This window comes from Enhydra lutris, unplaced genomic scaffold (assembly GCF_002288905.1).
Source record: "Enhydra lutris kenyoni isolate GAN:26980312 unplaced genomic scaffold, ASM228890v2 scaffoldscaffold7, whole genome shotgun sequence".
Classification (NCBI taxonomy): Eukaryota; Metazoa; Chordata; class Mammalia; order Carnivora; family Mustelidae; genus Enhydra; species Enhydra lutris.
In genome coordinates, this window is record NW_019154091.1 from 26,072,773 (window position 1) to 26,092,282 (window position 19,510).

Consider the following 19,510-nt stretch of genomic DNA (forward strand, 5'->3'; position numbering starts at 1 on the left):
TAGTGCAACAACGTATTTTTTTCTGAAATGTTTTAAAATTAGAAATAAGAACTATATACCCAACTGTTAATTTAAAAAAAAAAAACAACCCATATGTGAATGAATTGTGTTTTTTTGTGGATTATATTAGTTCAGAAGAACTAAGTGAGGGTATTTGTGCTTGACCCAAATGGTCATTATAGCACTCAGTATTAGGATTGGTGGACTAACAATGAGAAAGAGAGATAGGTATCTGTTGCGTGAAGATACTGGCCAGTCAGGATGCACAATCAAGTAATCTGTGAAACAAACATAAAATATCCTTAATTGTTGTTTCTCAGAATGCAGTAATGTAATTCACATAGATCTTAATGGAGCAATGATTTACGTACATACCTGTGACTTTGTCTCGCTTTAGGTTAGCTGTAAAGTAGGAAGAAAGAAAAAAATTTGTACTGGTGAGGCTTTATTTTGCTTAAAAAAGCTAAGTCTCTAATTATGACCATTAACTTGATTTTTGGTTTCTTATAGTGTTTTTCAAACATTAGTTATTAAATATTTTTTGTACTAACTATATTAACGTGACATTTTTAAATTGACCTTTTATATAAACTTTTTGCATACTGTTACTGTAAGTGAAAAATAATTTCATATGTCATAACTAGCAGATAATAAATATAATTAAAATAACAAACTATTAGAATTTAAAAGTAAAAATAATTGTTAGTAAAAGTCAACATGAGCAATTTATTAAAATATTTTCCTGGAAATAAGTTCCTCCCTGCGAAGAGCAATACTGTTTAATGATCAGTCATTAATAAAGAGACCATGACCTCTCTCTTAAAGGGATTTGGTTTGCATAATGTCATAATTATTCCTCTCTTTTCACTGAGATTTATTCAGATTTTGACATTCAGAACAGTAGGTAGGAAATTCTACATCCTCCTTAGCCTTCTTGATACTTTTTTAATCAAATAGATAACCCTTTCTACATCAGTGCTTGGCGAGCTGCTGTTGAGTTCTGTAGTGGAGTCCAGCAAGGACGTGGCTGGGGTGTTTGTGAGCAGCTCTGATCATCAAACCTGTGACTGGGCTTTGTCTGTAGTGAATTACCAGGAAGCTGCTGGTACTTTAACTTTTTTGCAGTTAATACCATGAAATCAAGAATGTGCTGTGCTCATTACACTTTTTCTTACATAGACATTTTTTTTCAGTGGTAAGTATTCAACTCTTGAACATTTAAACAAATGTACATTCTTGCACTAGCTAAAATCATCCCATGTATCATTAACATACCCAGCACATTATGCAAAACCATCCTGATTTGGCCTCCATGGGTATTTACTGAACCTGCCAACAGTACTTAAAGCACCAGAAAGGAATATTTTCCTCCAATATTTTTCATAATTTTTCAGAGATGGAATCTGTTAAAAGCTCTTTACCCTCATGCACACTAGCATGTCTGCCTATATTTTTCTTAAGGGCCCAGGGGCTTTTCATTACTGGATCACAGCCTTCATTTTCTGTTTTTATCCCATAAGATTAGAGGCCATTTAAAGCTAGTTCCCAAGATTAAAAGCTAAAACTCGAACTTTCTTCTGTCACTGTGAAGTTGTTGTTACTATCTAGATTTTTAAAGAAGAGTATTTTTTAAGGAAACATGCCTTAAAATTAGTGCTGCTTTTGCCAGCCTGACTAGGGTCCAAGAGAATTAGGCATAATTCCTACCTGTTGGAATTCAGAATCCAGTGGGAAAGATAGCTAACCAATGACAAAATTAAATTACTCCTTAAATAATTAAAAATAATTGTCTCAGTTTTCACCATGGATTTTAAAGAAGCAGGTTTGTTCATGGGCATAAAAACGTGACAAAGTTTGGGCATAAAGAAAACACTCAACATTTGGGAGTATAGGAAGGATGAATTTGTGGGTAATAGGTAATATTTATTGAATGCTAATGTATGCCAGTTTCTTGTTCTAAATATAAATATTTTCCTTTTTTCTTGATCTGTTTCATCAAACCTGTGAAGAGATACTGCCATCTACACTTTATTGTTGAGGAAATCAGTTGCCCAAGGTCACAGTGGTGGAACTGGAAATTGAACCCGGTCATACTCTTTCAAAAATGTGTGGTTTTCACTCCGATATTATAATGCCTAACTTGGAAAAAATAATACGCTTTATAGTATTGTAGCAACATAAAAAAATTGAGTTAGTATGTTGAAACTCTGGGAAGGGATTCATTGCATAGTGGCTACACATTAACAAAGCTGAGTGAAGTGAATGGTTGAACCAGCGGAGAAATGACGACGCAGAGAGCTGATCAAAAAAGTGGCTATACCTGGAGCGAAAATGAGAAATCAGTGTTCACAAATCAGGAGTTCTTTTGATGTTGCTGAAATTAGCAAATCCTGGGTCTACAGTTTGTATTCTCACAGTCGTTTTTTGTTGTACTGATTAAAGCTAAATAAGAAGGATATTATTTGCTTCCTTAAATTTACCTTAAATATATGTTCATTTCCAGGACAGTAAGCCATCAGTTTGATTGCTACCTGATGCCAGCTTCCCTGAAAATAGCTATTAGGTTAAAGCAAACATTTGCATTCTTAACTCTGCAGAGAAAGTTTTATAGTTTTAAACACATAGTATTATTGGTAGATTTTTCCTTTTACTCACTGCAGAGGTTATCCAAACATTTGTCATCACTGGGGCAGGCGCTGCAAGTAGATCCTTTTCTATACGGCCTTTGGTAGCTTTGTCTATAAAGTAGAAAAAAGCTGTCCATCAGGAGAGATTTTTTTTTTGCAATGAAACTCACTGTGACTCTGACTGAATCTGTAGGGTGGAAGTTCATAGATGCCCAGGGTTGAGGAGAGTGGAAGCCTGTTAATATTTACAGAGTTTTAGTCTATGCGTCTATCTATGAACCAATGTCTTCACCTGTATCATCTCATTTCACTCTTTAAGACAACTATGGAAGTTATTTTTATTTTGATTTTACAGGTAGGAAAACTAAAGCTCTCAGAAATTAACTGGTCAAAAATCACAAAAATGTGTACATGTCAGAGTCCCAGCGAAACCCAGATTGGTCTGACTCCAGGGCAACGCTTGCTCTGCTTAACTGGCCTGTGTGATCACTACTATCCAAAAAACTGCTCATTCTAAGGTCTTACGACTCACATTTACTTTTCTCAGTTTAGCAAGCCTCCATGGTTTTTATTGGACAGGAGTCCTTTAGCTGGGTTAAATGCCTTCCAAAAGAAAAAATGAGAGAGGGAATTTCTAGTGTGCAGTTTGTTTTCACATAAAAGGTGTGATGTGAATAATAAATAATAAGCATCCTTGAATGAATGAATTTTCACAGTAGTCTATGGGGAAGATAATATTATTATTTATCCCCAATATAGCTAGAGGTGAGGCACAGAGTGAAAGTAATTGACCAAGCTCATATACTAGAAAGTGAAATAATACACAGACATTTTATATCCCCATGAATATCTTCAGAGTAGTAATGATGAGACTGATACATGCATTGCAGTAAATCTGCCATTGTACTCATAGTTTTTGGAAAGGAGTTTTTAACTTTTTTGTGTCATGGTACCTTTGGCAGTTCTGGTGGAGCCTATGGACTCTCAAAATAGTTTGGTTTACTTTTTTTTTTTTTTTTAAAGTCAGTTCAGTGCTGGGCTTGAACTCATAACCCTCATAGGGACCTGAGCCAAGATCAAGAGTTGGACACTTGACTGAGCGACCTAGGTGCCCCAAAATTTTTTGCTTTTAAGTGCATAAAATAAAGTTTGTAAGATTGTAAAGGAAACCGAGTAAGCTCAAATAGTTATAAAAATGTTTAAAATATTTTTGATATAGCAATATGTGCTTCTCAAATAAGATCTAACAAGAAGTCTAATGATGATAGTACATTTAATGATAGATTACAACCATATTTTGAGATCTCTGCAGCAAGTGGAATGTGCTATGAGAATAACTGATATTTACAAAGATAGAAGTAGTACTAACACAGAGTCACATCATTGCTTACGTGACTGAAGTGTTGTCTTTATACATAGTGAAATGTTATTTTCAGTAGAGATTAGTGAAAATAAAGATTTAACATTTTTCCGAATCCAAGTTCATGGACTCGACTCCCCTCCCCTAACTATAGTTTTACTTCTGAAGTTAAGAAAGTTAAGGAGACGTTACTTTTTTTTTTTTTTTAATCCCTATCAGTTGACTTGAAGTAGGGGTGATTTTTTTTTTCTTTTTAAGATTTTATTTATTTATTTGACAGAGAGAGAGACACAGCGAGAAAGGGAACACAAGCAGGGGGAGTGGGAGAGGGAAAAGCAGGCTTCCTGCTGAGCTGGGAGCCCGATGCCAGACTCGATTCCAGGACCCTGGGATCATGACTTGAGCTGAAGATAGCCGATTAACTGACTGAGCCGCCCAGGCGGCCGAGACATTACTTTTTATTAACACCTTGTTTCCAACACCAAATATATGTTCTAATTTTGTTTGGCTCCAAATTAATCTAGGTTGTTTCAGAAACCATTCATCCTCATGCCTACTTTACACTGTGGAAAATAGTCAAAGGAATATTCTGATAACAATTATAAAAGACCTCCAAAATACACATTAATCATGGGGATAGCTTTCATTGTTAGAAAGCACAGTACTTATTGAGTGGTCAAGTTCTTCAATGTTTTTAATAAAATCGTTTGTGCTATGTCATTCTTTTTGTTGAATTGTGTATTCCAAACTGCAAAGAAAAAGAAGAAATTACTACTGCAAAACCAGGCTAAAGACAAGGCAGTTGTGGAATTCTAGGGAAATGGCAGAATTCTTCCCAGGAGAAATAATGCTACTGGAAAGGCCTCATTTGTCTGGATAGGAACAGTTGAGACCAAGGGCCCTAAAGTATTCTGTCCCTAAAGAAGCAGGAAATGTTAGTGTTTCCCCAGGTAGCCTAAGAGGGAGAGGGCCCCGGGGCTGAGGAAGAGAAAAGATAGACTTTTTTTTCCAAGTAATCTCTGTGCCCTACATGGGATTCAGACTCAACCCTGAGATCTGTGAATACTTCTCAAATAATCACCATTGCCGGGTATTACAGATACCTGGTATTTTACCTCGCTTTCTCATGTAATTTTCATAGCTACTTGGTAAGAGTTGCTTTTATTATCCTGATCTTTTGAAAAGCAAACTGAGGTTCGGAGAGATCAAGTAACTTGTCCAAGATCACACAGTAAGTGAACCAAGGTACTGAGTCTCAAGACCCTGTATCTTAACTATTAAGCTATATAAATGTCACGAAAAGTTACAACTTAAACCACTTGGCTGGGTTTTCCTGGGTTTTCCATATTTTCTGACTTTGGGATTTTAAGTCAAAGTTGTTCTTTTCTGAATGACACCGGATTTTAGTCCTTTCACTCTCACCTACACTCAGTCAAACTATCAAACATTTCTTCTGAACATTACTTCAGGGAAAGAGAGAGAGGCAACTAACAAATCTTTTGGAATCCCAAAGACTGGAAAAATCCAGATTTCAAGGGCAACAAATTAAAGAAAAAAAATGTTGGGTGCCTAAGTGTCTCAGTCAGTTGGGCTTCTGCGTTTGGCTCAGGTCATAATCCCAGGGACCTGGGATCGAGCCTCACATCAGGCTCCCTGCTCAGCAGGAAGCCTGCTTCTCCCCTCCCTCTGCCTGCTGCTCTGCCTACTTGTGCCTTCTACCTCTCTGTCGAATAAATAAAAACCTTAAAAAAAATATGCGTTGTATGTGTGTATGTTTATGTAACACTTGTAAAGGGTGAACACAGAGAAACACATACACTGAAAAAAATGTACCAGGTGTTAATGGAGTAGATCTCTGGGTAGAGGAATTAATGGTGATACTAATTTTCTTTTTTACACTTTCTTTATCATCCCAATATTCCACAATGAAAATAAATACTTCTAAAGTAGATTTTAAAAAATTTAGAAACAGGTTGATGTGGGTACTTACCCTGGTCCGTAGTTGCATATGAAATGTGCTAAGTTGGTTAAATGTCTAATGCCATCGACTGTGTGGCAATGCTGTACTGCACATCCAACTTTGTAACTGTCTGCCCACACGACCTGAAAGAAAATAAGGATTTGTAGCAAGAGAGAGACAATAAAGTGAACATCTGAGTATGATTAGGCCTTCCTCAACACTTCCTCAATAGTGAGATGTGTTCACTCTGGCAGGTAGAGCCGTTGCTACCGGGGAGCATGCAGATGCTTGGAATTCAGCTGGAAACAAGAATTGGAATTATTATTATTGGGGTGTGAGTGTGTGAAATGATACTAAGATAGTTTCTGGCACTTGAAATAAAATAGTGAGTGCTGGGGAGGTGGGGCTGAGGCTGGGGGTCCAGAGAAGGTGTCCTGGAGGAGGGGACACAGGGGATGAACACGCAGAGACCGAAATGTGGGAGGAAGAGCCTTCCATGCCGAGGGAGCAGAGATGCAAAGGCCCCGTGGTGGAACTGGCTTGGCTGTGAGAGTGGCAGAGAGAAGGCCCGCGGGGCTGGGACCCAGGCAATAGGGAGACTCACTGGCGTTGAGGTAAAAGGCAGAGGGCCAGGTTGTGGGAAATCTGCTAGGCAAGCGAGCATAGACTCTTTTTCCCATCTCAGGAGGCTCTCTCGTTGTTATGAAGTCAGTGGACTGAGAAGAACAAAGGAAGAAGGAAGGAGGGCGTTTGAGAGGCTGTTTTAGTGGTACAACAAAGACAAGATGGTGGCCCACACGTGGGTGGTGGTAGTGGCACATTCCTGGGAATCCATCAGGTTCATGGTTCAGCTTCTAGCTAAAGCTGAAAGGATTTACTTTTGCTTTGAATGTGGAGGAAGTGGGAACATTTGGGGCCTGAGTAACACTTCCTGAGATTAGGAAAACTAGGGAAGGAAGAGGGTTAGGGGGAGCATGGATAAGGGTTCTGTTCAGGTCCGGTGACCTCTGAGATGCCTATGAGACACGCAAGTGCAGAGTGACTCTGGGGCTGAAAAGTGGCCATCTACAGTTCAGGGGACAGAGAGAGGCTAGAGATAGAAATCTGGAAGACACCGGAATAGATCAGATCATAGGCAAAGATAATAAATAAGTAAATGAGAGCATGGGATAAAGAGAAAAAATCAACCAGCAAAGCAGATTGAAAAGGAGTGCTGAGTGACATAGGAGGGAAACCAAGGACAGAGGCAGCCTCAGGGAGAGCGGCCTGGCTATCACACTGGACCCCAGGGTCAGAATTTTCCCCCAATTTTTGAACAAGGGACTTTATATTTTCATTTTGCATGAAGCACCACAAATTAGACAGTTCATCTTAACCAGGAGTGTTTGATGTCACAGAAGCCTAAAGAAAAAAAAAAAAACAAAACATTTTTGAAGACCTAGTGTCTGGAGATAAACCAGCAATTAAAAGCATTCCTTTTTACAGTGATATCAAATTGCATGTGAAATTATTTTTACTCATTTTTTTTCAAGAGCAATTTTGTGACAAGAATTATGCCAAATATGGGAGATACAGAGGTGAATGAGTTGGAGCCTGGCGGGGGGTGGGGGGTGCCTTTACAAAATGTAGAGAAAAGCTGCCATGGGGCCTTTATGCAAGGGTTTGACTGTGGTGTGGGTGGGGACAGAGGGGGCTCAGGCACCGGCCGGCGTGGGAACCTGCTCTGACTTAGTGAGATGGAATCGAAGCCCAGTAAGCTGGTCTAAGAGCCAGGAGAATTCTTCCCAAGAGGGCAACGCATGCTAACCCAAGAGGAGAAAGACTCACCGAACTGAGACAAGGCTGGTGTGGCTGCAGGAAAAAGTTCAAGTTTACTTAAAAAAAAAAAAAAAAAATCAGTGAAAACCTCAGGGAGAGAGAATTGAGTGAGGATAGGTGTGGATCTGAGTCTGCGCTTCTCCGAGGCTTAAAGATGGGCCTGTGGGTGAGGGAGAGGCGAGGGAGGCTGAGCGGGCAGGAGGGAAGGGAAGGGAGGGCCACAGCTCTCCACATGCTGTCCTCTTTGGTTTGGCAACTGGGGAGACCATGGGACGGCAGCTGCTGCTTTCCCATAGAGGAGGAGAAGCGCTCTCCTGCAGCAGGGACGGGTTCCCTTCCTGATCAGCCTTTCATCTCACACAGGAATCCCCTGCCTGAACGGAGGCCTCTAGCTCAGGTTGAGAAGCCTCTCATTATGGCCATGAATCCTTGGACCTGATCCTTGCACTTATACTTTCCAATCGTTTTTGCATTTATTTAAAAAGTTTTAAATTTCTCTTGATTGTATCTCAGAGCAATTCCACCTGTTTAAAATACAGGTTTCTGGGCCCATCTCAGTCCTGCTGAAGGAGAGTCACTGGAATTGTCCTTGAAATCTGTATTTTTTTTAATTGAGATATCATTTATATATAACATTATGAGTTTCAGGTGTACAACATAATGATTCAATATATTTATACACTGTGAAATGATCATCATAATAGATCTAGTTAACATGTGTCAGAAAGAAAATCACTGGCCTGAAGGGGTGTCACTTATGCTAGGCCATGTCACCCAACTGGGGCCTACAGCCTAACCTAATCACACTTTCAACCTTGCCCCACTTTTTTTTTTTTTTAAGATTTTATTTCTTTATTTGAGAGAGAGAGGGAGAAGAAGCAGGCTCCTCACTGAGCAGGGAGCCCAATGTGGGGCTTGATCCCAGGACACTGGGATCATGACCTGAGTCAAAGGCAGACGCTTAATGACTGAGCCACCCAAGCAACCCCAGAAATGCAGTCTCAACAGATCAGTCAGGAACTTTCCAGTCAGCACCAATAAGCCAATCTGTCCCAGGGACCTCTCCATCCCCCAAAGGAAGATGAGGTAAACCATCTAATAAGACCCTTTTCTCCCCAAAGGAAGATGACCTCACTCAAAATAATCCTTTTTCCTGTTTCTGACTTTTTGTCCTGCCTTTAAAAACCTTTCCCTTTCCGTAGCCCTTTGGAGTTCCCCTCAGCTTGCTGGGTGGGATGCTGCCTGATTCGTGAATTAGTTAATAAAGCCAATCAGATCTTTAACATTACTTAGATGAATTTTTGTTATTTAACATGCCCAACACCATATAGTTACAGATTTTTTTTTCTCATGATGAGAATTTCTAAGATTTACTCTCTTAGCACCTTTCAAATATATACTACAATATTGCTAGCCATGGTCAGCCAGCATGCCACACGTTACAACCCCGGACTTGTTATTTTATAACTCTAAGTTTGAGCCTGTAACCACGTTCACTTATTTTGCACCTCCCCGCAACCCAAGCGACCACCAGTCTATTCTCTAAGAGTTTGTTTTTTGTTTAGATTCCACATTTAAGATGGTGTTTGTCTTTCTTGGCCTAACTTAATTCACTTAGCAAAGTGCCTTCCAGGTCCATCCACCTGGTTGCAAACAGCAGGATTTCTTCTTCAGGAAAATGTGTTACATATGTAAGAATATTACTCAGCCATAAAAAAAGAGTAAAATCTATATTTTAATGGGTTCTGTAAGTGATTACTACGCATGTTAACTGGGTGCAGTGTCGTCTGTGTTTTCCTCTTGCTATCACCTTAGTAAATCATTTTATATTTTTTATTCTTTGGTCTTTGAACACTTTCTTCAGGTGTTGTTTTATCTCAAATATTCTTAATCTTTGGGCTTCCCACACACACATCTTTAACATTTTACACTGTTTCTTTTGTTTTACTGTCTTTTACTTTTTTTGGTCTGGCCTCTTTGTTTCCAAGGGTGTGTAATGTTAATTACCATTCACTTTGTTTTAATTGGTCTCTCTTTTTTTTAAAGTCAGTTTGTAATTAACACCCAGTAAAACCCATCCTTTTTAGGTGTCCAGTTCCATGAATTTTGGCAAAACATAGTGTGTGGCCACCACCATATTCATGACCTAGAGAACTTCCATCGCCCCCCAAAGTTCTCTTGTGTTCCTTTGTGGTCGTCTCTTCCCCCATCTCTCGGCCCCTGACAATCACTGATCTGTTTTCCGTCCCTATCATTTTGCTTTTTCCAGAATGTTACAGAAACGGGATCAGTTTAAATGTGTTTTTTTCCGCTCTGGCTTCTTGCACTAAGCATAAGCATTTGAGATCCGTTGGTACTGTTAGGCTCACTTCTTTATTGCACGGATGTCCCACAGTTTATTCTCCATTCAGGTTGGTCTCTTTTTATTTTTTTTATTTTATTTTATCTTATTTTTTTTTTAAAGATTTTATTTATTTATTTGACAGAGATCACAAGTAGGCGGAGAGGCAGGCAGAGAGAGAGAGAGAGAGAGGAGGAAGCAGGCTCCCCGTGGAGCAGAGAGCCCGATGTGGGGCTCAATCCCAGGACCCTGGGATCATGACCTGAGCTGAAGGCAGAGGCTTTAACCCACTGAGCCACCCAGGCACCCCTGGTTGGTCTCTTTTTAAAAGCTTTATGGGCATTTAGATTCTGGGTTCAACTTGTGGGGTCCAGGGCTATAAGACGGAGTTCATATTCCAGCTCAGCTACTCACTCCATGACCATGACCTTAGCTTCCTTCACTATTTAGTGAGGATAACACTATCGACTCCACAGAGCTATTTTTGACATTTCCAATGGGCTCGTAAGAACGTACTCAGCAAATGTTCATGTTTTATTCTCTAATTACTAATTTTCTTCTGTTTTAAACTTTTTGAAAACTATCTTTTTATCAGGCAGATTCCTGTTGTATGTTTTCATTTATTTTATTTTTTAAAATGGTAAGGAAGAAAGCCTTATTATAAAAAAACAAAGAGAACTATTGATTACTAGGAATTCATCTGGTGCCAAGGTAGTGTTAAGCGCTTTCCATGCAACATCATGTTTAATTTTGTAACAAATCACAAAAGAGGTATGGCTCCTATTTTTATAGATGAAAGTTGGAACCTACCTCTGCCTGACCACAAAGTACTGTGAGGACAGTCCATGCCCTGAGCAAGATGCTTCAGAGTGCTTTCCCTTTTAGCGGAACTAGGAACGGCTCTTTATTCCTTTCTAACGAAAACATTGCATCTGGGGAACTTACAGGGGGCAGGTATGTCTCTCATTTGGAGCTACTGCCCTCTTCCTACCATCTTTCAAGTCTCAGTATGAGTCCTTCTGACTCATTACCAGGCACTATTATCACGAGTATGGTGACACTGCAACATATATAAAACCAGATAGAGAAACTGTGAAACATGTCCCACTTTCATTGGTTCCGTAAGAGTAACGATTTCCAGAGGGTGGCAGTGCGGCAGGGATTAAAGCCAAAAATGAGATCTATGATGCCATCTAGTGGGCATTCTCAGAACTACCAAACTGAAGCGCTGCTCCGCCCGTATATTGAAGTCAAACTATTCCCAAGTTTTATAAAGGCGAACTTCAAGCAACAAAATATCTAATCCTCCATGTTAATATACCAAAATTATTACACAGTGCAAATCTATCTCTAGTGAAGACCGAGCTAAAGTGTTGACCTAACATGTCAAGAAATACCACATCTTTATGAGTTAGTAATTGGATCTAAATCTATTGTCTTCACTCTGTACAACCAAACTGCACCAGCCAAAATCTGAAAATAGCTTGCTTTTATTAGTAAAAGATAAGGATAAGTGAGGGGTTATAATATCCACTTGAGGTAATTTCCAGCAAGAATTTAAAATGGCAACTGAGTGGTCTTGAACCTCCCAATAACATTTCTTGCAAGGATGAAAACATTATATTCTAACCTAAAGTTACGTTTACCAGGCTATCAAAATCTTCCTCCAATATAATTGGCAAAAAGACCAGTTCATGAAGGAGATCTAAGCTTTGTTTAATGCCTACTAAGTACCAGCCCTTTCTTTACTAGATAATTTATATAATTATCTACTAAATTTATATAAATCCTATATAAATTTATATATATATATATATAAATCCTATTATATAATCCTCATCACATACCTGATATCTGGAGCCCAGCTCTTCCTCTTACTAGCTATGTGACACTGGGAAGACAACTTCTACTTCTTTTTCTTTTTTCTTTTTTTTTTTTTAACTAGGCAAAGAACTTTATTAGCCTTGTTTCAAACTTTATTCTGACGTTTCTTCAGCTTAATTAGCTGCTAAGAATGAATTGTGTCTAAGCAAAAACTGAAAAGAGCATAGTGTCCAAGAAGTTTGGGCTTAAAAAATTAAATTAGAGATCTAGATTTCATCAGATCCAAGGACAAAATTTTTAAAAGCAGTCATCATATAAAATAGCAGCTCCCAGTAACTTAAGTCTGTCTTCTTCAGAAGATGACTCAGGTCAGTTTGCTTCATTCTTGGAAGCCTCATCAGAATTCCACAAGATCCAGGGGTACCTGGGTGGCTCGTGGGTAAGCATCTGCCTTCAGCTCAGGTCATGATCTCTGGGTCCCAGGATCCAGTTCACACATAGGGCTCCCAGCTTGTGCCCTCTCTTTCTCTCTCTGTCAAATGAATAAATAAAATCTTTAAAAAGAAATTCTGCAAGATCTGGAACTTCATCCTCCTCCCCCTCCTCTGTGGTAGCAAATGGTGCTTTTCTGTCCAGAGACTGTGTGGGCAGAGCTTCAGCCATTCTTCCTGAACTGGGCGGCCTGTCTGCACCAGATTGCTTAAAGACGCTGGGCAGCCTTTCTGTCAGCTGCTCTGTCTCCGCACTGCCTGTGGTGGCCGAAGTGTTCACTGCCAGGGATGCCTGAACTTTTTGGCTTGTGAAGGGAGATGGCTGTTTCTTGGTTTGTGAGCATAGTTGTTTCTTCAATCCAGAGATACTGTTAACCCCTAACTTCTTTAAGGAGACCTGAAGTTTTTTATCATCCGCTGTAGCCATTCTATGCACTACTGATGTGGGAAACAGAGGCGGAAGAAAAATTATTAAATTTCCTTACCCACTAACAAGCCCTTAAAACAGGCAGAGTGACATTCCTCTAGGGACTCAAGTGCCTCCACTTTAACACTTTGCTAAGGGCAAAGGGCAATCCTAGCCTGACCGACCTCTACCCCCAATCAGAATCCTGTAGGTCTACTTTAACAATTCCTTTGGAAACTTTATCTCTAAACCCTCCAAGATAGTGTTGACAATCATTCCCAAGCATATGGCCCACTGATATACAAGGGTCTCACGAAAAGGTTTTATTACTGGTAATGAATAACCTTTTTCCCAACAACAGCTAGCTCCTCAAGGTCCTGGAAACCTTGCTTCCAAAATTCCTTAGAGACTAACACCATTCCTGACCCCCTCCCAACTTGCAAGCATGTAATGGACCACCCCTCACAACTCCAGGTGTAAGGACCTATTTTACTGTCCCTGCTCCCCTTCCCCCAGGGGACTTAAAAAACAAGTCCCAGAAACCAGCTCCAGGTGTGAAGGCCAAGAAAAACAAGGCTGTACCCACCTCAAGTCTAGCCCTGACATAAGTACAGCCATCTTGGCAAAGCAAAAGCTGGCACCTTGCACTGTAAGAGTGGGTTAGCATAAGAGTGGCCATCCTGAAGGCCGGGAAGCCATTTTACTGAGCGTCCCTAACCAGCCCACACGGCCGTAACTTGAGATAAGCGAAAGTAGCTAAAACCTAAGAAACAACTTAATCATTTACCACCAGGGTGGTTAGACGATGGCGCCACAGGGACCAAATGTTAAAGAAAAACAAATAGTTGACGTGCAGAGATCACAATCCTGCAAGACAGGAGTCTCTCTTGGTTTGCAAATGTCCTGGTGATTTACAACAAAAAGCGCTATCTCTTCAATGGCCCAATTTCCAGAGACAAATGAGGTCAAAGGTCGCCCTCCCCACCATAAAACTGTAGGAGGCTGAGGCCGAAGGAAATGTAATTAAGGTGAAAGTTCTTCTAAACCTAAACCTCCCTTAACCGCCAGGGTGACGCCGGGGTGGCAAACAGTTAAAGTTAAACTGTCAAAGTGGGGCGCAAGAGATGTATGTAGCTATGAAAAAGTGCCTTGAAAATGCTATATAAACCCTGGCTTTGGGTGCTCGGGGTCCTTGTTGAAACCCTCTGCGCCGGACAGATACTTGGACCCCAGCTAGCTGGAAATAAACATCGCTGTGTGACTTGCATTATCGAGAGTGTTCTCTGTCTAATTGAGGGGTGGTCGACTCCGTACCCTAACACAGGACAGCTCTTTCTGCCCAAGGGTCCTGTCCCCATGCTTTAATAAACCACCATTTTGCGCCAAAGACGTCTCAAGAGTTCTTTCTTGTCCGTGGGCTCCGAACTCTACGTCACTGAACCCTATTTATATTCTAAGACTTCATCACCACCTTCTCTGGGCGAGCAGTTCTTTCCCCCGCGATGCGCACGTGTGCTTGCGGTTTGGCGAGTTTCTCCTGGTTCCTGATTGTTTCTTTCAATGCGTGGCAGAGGAAATAGAACCTTACTCGGGGGACTGGGGTTAGTGCTCAGGGGGTCTCCCGCAGACCAGGCGAGGACGTGAGATCTGGGAAAACAACTTCTTCACCTCTCTGAGCCTGTTGACTGGGATGTCATCTGGGATGACTGCGGCTTCTGAAAGGTTTGTGGTGAGATTCGAAGGAGATCTGAAACTACGGAGAGCTGAGTACCACACTCTCTTAAAAGTAGTTGCTGTGGCTGCTTTATCCCAGACCCAAGGTGTCCCTGGACTTCCCTCTCCAGGATAAGGCTTGCTTTTCAGAAGTGGGGGTAGGAAGTAGTTGTCTCTAATCCTGAGAACAGATTAGGATCACTCAGCACGGGCTCTGATACCTGTATGCAAGGAAATGAGTTTTCTCATGTCCCAAATGTGAGCCCTTCTTTGTCCTAGATGTAAGGGGAAATTTTACAAGTAAGCTCTGCTAATTTGGAGAGGGCCGTCTCTGAAATCTCAGGTCTATATGATGTAAAATCAAGTTTCCTCCTCTTGTTTTTAGTCCCTAGAACGATGGACATGGAGTGTGTTGACTTGCATGGTTTAGGAGTCTGTGGTCGGGACGCCTGGGCGGCTCAGATGGTTAAGCGTCTGCCTTCAGCTCAGGTCACGATCTCCAGGTCCTGGGATCCAGCCCTACATCTGGCTCCTGGCTGACTCAGCGGGGAGTCTGCTTCTCCCTCCCCCTCTGCCACTCCCCCTACTTGTGTGCTCTTTCTCTCTCAAACGAATAAATGAAATCTTTAGAAAAAAAAAAAGGAGTGTGTGGTCAGTTTAACAGTCCTTTGATCTTCTCATATTTGGTGTGGTGAGCTATTAGCCATTCTTCTGAAGTACAAGGCTCATTTGTACTCACTGTACATCTGTTAGTTTTGCCTGGAGATCTCTTCCTTTTCCATTCCATCTGATAAACTCACACTTAGTTTTCAAGAACCAACTGATACGGCTCCTTCTATTTAAACAAGGCCTATGTCTCCAGACCTCCCTTTGGCCAGATACGTTGCTGCGTCCTCTTTGCCCACACAGCACCTTGTCAGTTTCCTCACAACGCACCACTTAGAGCCATTATTACATTTACTTATACATGTCTCTCCCCAAAGAAGGTCACCTCCTAAGGGTCAGGGGCCATTGCCATCTGTGTCCCTCATTCCCTGCCCCACCCCGCATTTCTCTTCACTTTGACTTCTTGGCTATTGTACTCCTCAGTAACTTGGTAGGACATAAGCTAGCGTCCCAGGCTCTGGTTGGCAGGGATGCCTTACAACAGTGCCTTGTGCAGGGTAGAAGATTAAATACAACTGAATGAGAGTCGGTACCGGCAAACTGACAATTATTTTTGGAAATTTAAACAGCCCCACGTTTAATGGTACCAGGTACCCCTTGCGGACAACCTGGAATTAGCTTTCTGGCCCTTGAAGACTTGTGGGATTCTGATGGAATCAATTTTCTGGTTACAATTTTTTGTGAACATAAGCCAAGATGTATGGTTTACAGGATAAGTCTAGGGGAAACCTTATTTTTATTTTCCAGAAAGGGACAAATGCTACTGGTGGTTTGATAACTCTTCCTTGCTTACAATAATCTTGAGGTGAAAATGTCACTGAAATCTGCCCTTCCCCTCACATCATCATAATAAATAGCGATGCCAACCTTGTTTTACCTGGAACCACACCACTGAGACTAGAGGCTCTATAAGGCTGAACTACACTGAGAGTTTTTCCAACAATATTTTGCTCTTTAAAAACACCTATTATTCCAAGTTAACTACCTTGTTAGAAATGTTTTTGGGGGCGCCTGGGTGGCTTAGTGGGTTAAGCCTCTGCCTGCGGGTCAGGTCAAGATCTCAAGATCCTGGGATCAAGCCCCGCATCGGGGAATCCTTGCTCAGCAGGGAGCCTGCTTCCCCCTTTCTCTCTGCCCACCTCTCTGCCTACTTGTGATCTCTCTCTGTCAAATAAATAAATAAAATCCTAAAAAAAAAAAAAGAAAGAAAGAAATGTTTTTGCTCTCAGACCTCATTCCAACACACTTTTATCCATTAGAACCAGCCTGGCGCGGGTTCAGCCCCTTTAGTTATTGGCTTGACAATGAATGCCGGGAAATGAAAGTAAATAAGTGAAATGTGGTGGGCTAGGAAGGCAGCAGAGTAAGAAGGCCGCAGAAGATGCCACCAGAAGGATATGTTTCCACATGTTGCAAACATGCCTTAGGCGGTTAAAAAACCAAAACCAGCTTGAGTTAAAAAAAAAACAAACAAACCCAAAACAAACAAAAAACTCAATGGGCACCCCTGAATGTGGCCACTGGGACTAAATACTGTAGATTTGGGGGGCGGATTAGCCACAGGATGGTTTACTTAACACTGCGGCCTCTCACTGTTGTTTTTCTCGTCCTCTGGGACACATCATGGGCTCTCTCTGCCCACGCTCGGAGGAACGGGAGGATATGAAATTGAAGCCTCAGTCAGAGAGTCTTATTTCTCCCGATTTTAGAGCCCCAAATCAAGTCTCCAATTTCATAGAGGACCCATCCCTGACAATGCATTCAGTCCTCACATCCTCTAAGGCTCACGAATGGAATAAAATCCCCCAGGGGGGTTGCTGTTATTAAAACACTGGAAGTCTGTCCAGACTGGTGAGCCTCACGGTTAGGTTTATGCCCATAACTGAACTCTTCAAGCTCTACCTCCCGGCCTCGGAAGTTTGCTCTACTTACTTATTTTTAAAGGAATCTTGCAACCCCTACTCTTTCCTATTTACAGGTGCAGCATCTTACTAGATACTTTCTTAACACCAGATTCCAGTTTTCTCCTTACGCTTGAAAAGACGGTTTCAAGAGAATATAGGGCAGACGCTTACCTGAGTGTAATGGCCACAGACCTTGGTGCATCTCTGAGTCTCGAAGTCATAGTCCTGAACTTCACTGCGCCAGCTTGTGATGGCTGAAGATGCAGAGAATAGGGATAGAGAGCCAGTCCAGATGTTTTCTCCCACTGAAGAGAAATTGGGGTGCAGCCTGTTCGAATGCAGCTGTCCATTGTGTGCAAACTTACAGTTTCTTGCCCACGTTTCTGCAATTAGGGCTAGCGCTGGGTCCCACGTCTGCCAAAAGGAACATTAAACAACAGGAAGGTCAAGAATGAAAATTGTGGTTTTTGAAGATCTTTCAACTACCGTGAGGAAAAAGAGTTGAGGGGGGATCAGTGTAGACACTGAAAGATGAGAATGCTGGTGATGAGAGGGTGACTCAGCCTCCTACAGTTGAGAGAACAGAAAGCCCTCACATGTCACAGAACAGGAATTAGCCTCTTGCACAACCTTCCAGCCCTGTAGGCTGTAGGTAGGCACCACTAAATCTTTGGAGAATCAGGAAACATTACAGGTCACTGCACTCCCCTCACTGTCCCTTTAAAACAGTCTGGGCGAGGCAGAAAGCCTGGAGCTGAATTTTGGACCAGAGTCTGCCTCCAACCCAGGTGGCCAGCCTCCTGAATTAAGCAAGCTGCCATTCCTTTCCATTCAGAAAGAATGAAAACTGTCACCAGACAATGTACTAGGAGTGAGCAGAGTGAGAATCTGAACGGGGAATGAGGCATGATGAGGGTGATGACCGGAAAAGAGAAGGAGCAGCTGCCCTCGGGTCCTCCAGCTAAGTGGGGTCGACTGTAGAGGGCCAGTGGGAAACCTGATGATTGAGTTTTGCAGAATTCAGAATCTAAATGAGGGACACAGATCAGCATTTCACTGTGGGCCCATTACATGCAAAATATGCTGTGTTTCACATAGTTTATGTAATTTAATATACAAATTGTGGCCCTACCCTAAGGAACCCAGACACGTTAAAAACCCTGCTCACAGCCACAGAGCCGGGACTCAAACCCAAACCTGATTCAAAATCATATCCTTTCCTGAGATGCCATGCTACCCTCTTGAGAAGGCCAATTGTCTGCCAGCAACAACAACAACAAAAAAAAGCAAAAAAAAAAAAAAAAAAACAATATTAAAAAAAAAAAAAAAAAAAAAAAAAACCTTAAAAAATTAACCGGGAAAAAAGGGACAAAAAAAAAAAAAAAAAAGTAAAATCTATCTATAACCAGAGGAAAGGAAATATCTCAAAAGAGAAGTAAAAGGTACTTTTACTACTCGTAAAAGTACGAGCTGAGCTCGCTTACGAGAGCTGAACTGGATTAGTTTTGATCACAGATTATGAATTCACCACACCCATGAATCAAGATGAAAAAAAAAATAAAAGCATTCCGGATTAGCAAGGACTTACCTCCCAAGTCAGTACACATTTAGCTGTTTTTTACTTACTTATGCCACGATACTGCTCTTTTCCTTACCATGTATAGCATAGCACTGGCTGTTGGTTTCACCTCTGATCGGAACTTGTTATGAATTCGAACACAGTCTTTGATGAAATCTTCATTTTTGATGTCTGGCAAACTGTTCTCTCCATATTCGTGACTGGGAACTACGGAAACCAGCCAAGCTGTCATCACAAGAGCGGCTTGCATGCTCAGTGTGCCTGGCACGGAGTCCCGGGAGGCGGGACCCCAGAGCCACCGCAGGTCGTGACCGGCTGCCTCTCTCACCGTTACTGACTTCAGCTTTCAGAAAAAACAAAAAGCAGAACGTGAGCTCATCACAAGTTTTAAAAAAAAATTGGGTTTCTCCTTATATGGTTTGTAGCCACTTTGGGGCTTTTAACCCCGTCTTCTCAGTGGCTTTCAGTAACACAGCACCTACTATAACTTAGATTTTTATGAAGCTACATCAGACTTTCTTTTAGTTAGGGGATATTTCCAAAGGAAATTCTAGAATCTCCAGAAATAACAGTCTCAATTTTTACGGAGGTTCTGGTGGTTAAATAAAAACATGTTTCTTACTTCTATAAACGTCTGGCAAAATGCTTTTCAGAAACTTTTTTTAAGAGTCGTTATCAGTTGGAATATCTGGCTAACATCGTAACTTGACAGAGAATTCATTCTCAATGGGGTGTGTGTGTGTGTGTGTGTGTGTGTGTGTGTGTGTAACCAAGGGAAAGAGAGGGAGAAATGGTAGAGAGAGCACTTGTTTCAATTCCAC

The 19,510-nt window shown here is 41.4% G+C and overlaps 1 protein-coding gene across 1 annotated transcript; it reads right to left on the minus strand.

The window, feature by feature from the left end:
• Positions 1-70: 70 nt before the first annotated feature.
• LOC111142352 (GLI pathogenesis related 1) lies at positions 71-19,424 on the minus strand. Its single transcript, XM_022495379.1, has 6 exons — positions 18,766-19,424; positions 17,282-17,524; positions 5,978-6,090; positions 2,656-2,738; positions 376-402; positions 71-278 (listed from the first exon to the last, which is right to left on the minus strand). The coding sequence occupies exons 1-6, from the start codon at positions 18,937-18,939 to the stop codon at positions 127-129; spliced, it is 792 nt and encodes a 263-aa protein (XP_022351087.1). The 5' UTR covers positions 18,940-19,424; the 3' UTR covers positions 71-126.
• Between the last annotated feature and the right edge of the window lie 86 nt (positions 19,425-19,510).

Coding starts and splice junctions, on each gene's coding strand:
- LOC111142352 (XM_022495379.1), bottom strand. CDS start 18,939: ATGCAAGCCGCTCTTGTGATGACAGCTTGGCTGGTTTCCGTAGTTCCC. Junction 17,525..18,765: donor CCAGTGCTATGCTATACATG/GTAAGGAAAAGA, acceptor TCCTTTTGGCAG/ACGTGGGACCCAGCGCTAGC. Junction 403..2,655: donor ATGTTTGGATAACCTCTGCA/GTGAGTAAAAGG, acceptor CCTACTTTACAG/CTAACCTAAAGCGAGACAAA.